We start from the raw sequence: 2,989 nt of genomic DNA on the forward strand, positions 1-2,989 counted from the left end.
TGGATTTTGTGAGTCACGCAGGTAAACTTTCGGTAACCTCCTTCGAATTTCCCTCTCCTCTTCTTCCGACGATAAGCTTAAAGACATATTAATTGAAAATAATACCTCCATTAGCAGCTTTATTGTAGAGTCACTCGATGCAAGTGTGCGCACTTTGCCCGTTAGAGGGTTCTCAGGCTTAGCAGATAGGGGTTAGTAAAAAAAATAGGTGAAGGTTATAGATAAGGCATTTATTTAAGAAAAAATATGAGACAATCAAATGACGTAAGTTATATTAGAGAACACATTTCTCTACATTAAAACAACATAAAATCTATAAATTATAATAATGAGGCATTATGGTATAGTATACATATATTAAATCACAAATATGAACAAATATTAAAGTATTTTTGCCACAATTAAGCGTTATTTTCTTTGCAACGATTTTCTAAGTCGTCTTCCATTTGTAGAAGTTTAAGAATTGCAATTTGGTTTTCGGCTTTTGCTGTTTCTAATTTTATTTTATGCAATTCCCTCTGTTGAACAATAGCTTCGGCAATCTTTCTCAGCCGCAAATTCTTTTCACAGTCATTCTTTGATTTATTCACTGCATACTCTTTCAACAAGTTAAGAACATCCTTATCGTCTTCATTCTTGTCTAATTGATTGTATGTATTTTCTTTTGATTGTAAAACCTTATTATCTCCAACCTGCTTTGAATTAGATGGCTTTTTTCGTTTGAAATAACGATCAATATAATCGTCGCTATCTGATATATAGTAAATACCTTCAGACGTAGACGGTGCAATGTTATCTAAATTAAATATTAAAAAAACTGTAATAGCGAATGAGTTGTCGTAAACCTCTTAATAATGTACACATAGTACATACACAAAATATTTCATTTTTATCAAAAATTAGAATAAATAGTTCTATTGTAATGAAGAAAAAAACTTACTATCGTCTTCATATATTGTATTGCTATCAAAACTCCTTAACTCTATATCATTAAATTTACTTAATTCGTTCACTTTATTCAATAGGGGATCTTCAATTTCCCTGAAGGGAGAACCACCGCCGGTCTTAAGACGATGCGCTTTTTGTGCAGTGTTCTGCTTACGCTTTCTAAAAATGATCTTATATAATATATATTAATCTTAATTACTTTTTGTTACATATATGTAACACTGTTTTCTTAGCAATTTTTTTACATTCCTGTTTTACTTTCAAGAATTATTTTTTTACATTTCTATATTAAATGTGTTAAGACCTTATAAAAATGAAATTTAAAGATATGATTCCTAAAAGTGAAACCAGATATAAAAAATATCATTGACAAAAAGATGTTTGATATATATACCACCGCGCAGAAAAAAAATTTATTTGGCGAAAATTATAAAAGCATACCTTTGTATTAAATTCTCCCAACATTTTTTAATTTGCTGTGGGGTTCTTGTAGAATATTCATTATTATTAAACATTGCACATATATTTTTCCATGCTTCATCTTTTTTTTTTATACTACTGCCATCCGTAGCTTTATTTAGCAGTATATCTTTGAACCGATCCACCAAATCACAAATCAACTCTTTTTCCTGAATAGTAAAGGGAATTCTAGACATAATTGTACAATTTTCAGTACTAAAAGGTGAAGAGAACTTTTTTTACAAAAAAAAATAATGTACACTTTCTAGCTAGCGTAAAAATGACGTAATAAAAAATATATCAATTGTTTTATTTATCAATTTTTACGCTATATAGTAGAAAGCATGACATGTTATGCGAGAACGAAATTTTGGAACAAGGATTCATTATAAGTAAATTAAAAAAAATAACTTAAAAAAATCAGACTCATACATAAAAAATATAGCAGCACGCTTTTAAAATCGATTACTACAGATTGCTACAAAAATATTTAAAACTGATCTCAGCTTCATTCTTCTTATTCTTTATATAATAAGTAGTACTTTTTATACAAAAATATGATCATCACCCACCTATGTGCACAAAATATCTAAAAAAATATTTTTTTAAATTTACTATTCATTACTTTTTCATTTATTTGTAAAATTCTTTATTTAACATTTAATAAATATTAATGCAATGTTAGTTTAGTAATTAATAACATTCATTTATTTTAAAAATACTGAATAATTGGTGTTATCTGGACAAAATATGGGCCTTATCCGTTTGGACCGAGTTCAAATCCCTTCAAGAGAACGGCTTTTTCCAAAGCTTATGTATATGAAATAATTAATATAATAAATAATTAAAAATTTCCACATTCAAATCAGAAATAAAAAATTGTTATATCATCACCACTACTGGAATTTACTTGTTAGACACTTCAATAATAAATTAATATTTTAAACCAATAAAGATTTATAATATTAAAATAATATTTTTGTAATACAAAATTAAGAACTTTTCTTATTAAATAAATATTTTTTTAATATTATTTTCCCACTTGGGCTTTTTAAACTCGATTTGATGGATGCTACGCCTCAGAATCGTTAAGCTATTTCGTTCTCCGCGCGTTATGGATAATAGAATAATGGTTGCGTTTAGAATCACTAGAGCTAAGGTAGCTCTATATCATGATTAGTCAATTTAAATCAAGTTGACCAATCATGACGCGTCTTTTGCATAGCGCTACCCTTAACGGGATCCCTCAAGCCCCCTGTAGCCAATATTACGGAACGAAAAACGAGGGAGAATTGTCCAGCGCTATTTTTCAACCGATTTCAATGCTTTTGGGCTTGTTGGAATCGTTAGGTCTGGCACCTCGTCATAAAGAAGCCCGATTTTTCGATTTATTTTGCGATTAAATATTATTAATACGAATTTTTAAACAATTTGATTTTTTTTTCATTTTTTGGAAAATAAGGCTTTTTTATGACAAGGTGCAAGTCCTAACGGTTCCAACAAGCCCAAAATCATTAAAATCGGTCAAAAAATAACGCTGGATAATTCTCTCTCGTTTTTCGTTCCGCAATGTTGGCTACAT

At 29.0% G+C, this 2,989-nt stretch overlaps 1 protein-coding gene across 1 annotated transcript; it reads right to left on the bottom strand.

The window, feature by feature from the left end:
* Positions 1–401: 401 nt before the first annotated feature.
* LOC136781963 (uncharacterized) lies at positions 402–1,604 on the bottom strand. The gene is made up of 3 exons (XM_066741019.1): positions 1,390–1,604; positions 941–1,107; positions 402–796 (listed from the first exon to the last, which is right to left on the bottom strand). The coding sequence occupies exons 1-3, from the start codon at positions 1,602–1,604 to the stop codon at positions 402–404; spliced, it is 777 nt and encodes a 258-aa protein (XP_066597116.1).
* Between the last annotated feature and the right edge of the window lie 1,385 nt (positions 1,605–2,989).

Source organism: Prorops nasuta, unplaced genomic scaffold (assembly GCF_024137725.1).
Source record: "Prorops nasuta isolate Cenicafe-Biocafe unplaced genomic scaffold, Cenicafe_Pnas_1.2 PNAS00024, whole genome shotgun sequence".
Taxonomy (NCBI): domain Eukaryota; kingdom Metazoa; phylum Arthropoda; class Insecta; order Hymenoptera; family Bethylidae; genus Prorops; species Prorops nasuta.

What these genes read in the sequence shown, in the direction of transcription:
- LOC136781963 (XM_066741019.1), bottom strand. Translation starts at nt 1,604, where the DNA reads ATGTCTAGAATTCCCTTTACTATTCAGGAAAAAGAGTTGATTTGTGAT. An exon ending in TGGGAGAATTTAATACAAAG is followed by an intron (nt 1,108 to 1,389) that starts GTATGCTTTTAT and finishes GATCATTTTTAG; the next exon opens with AAAGCGTAAGCAGAACACTG. An exon ending in TACAATATATGAAGACGATA is followed by an intron (nt 797 to 940) that starts GTAAGTTTTTTT and finishes TATTTAATTTAG; the next exon opens with ATAACATTGCACCGTCTACG.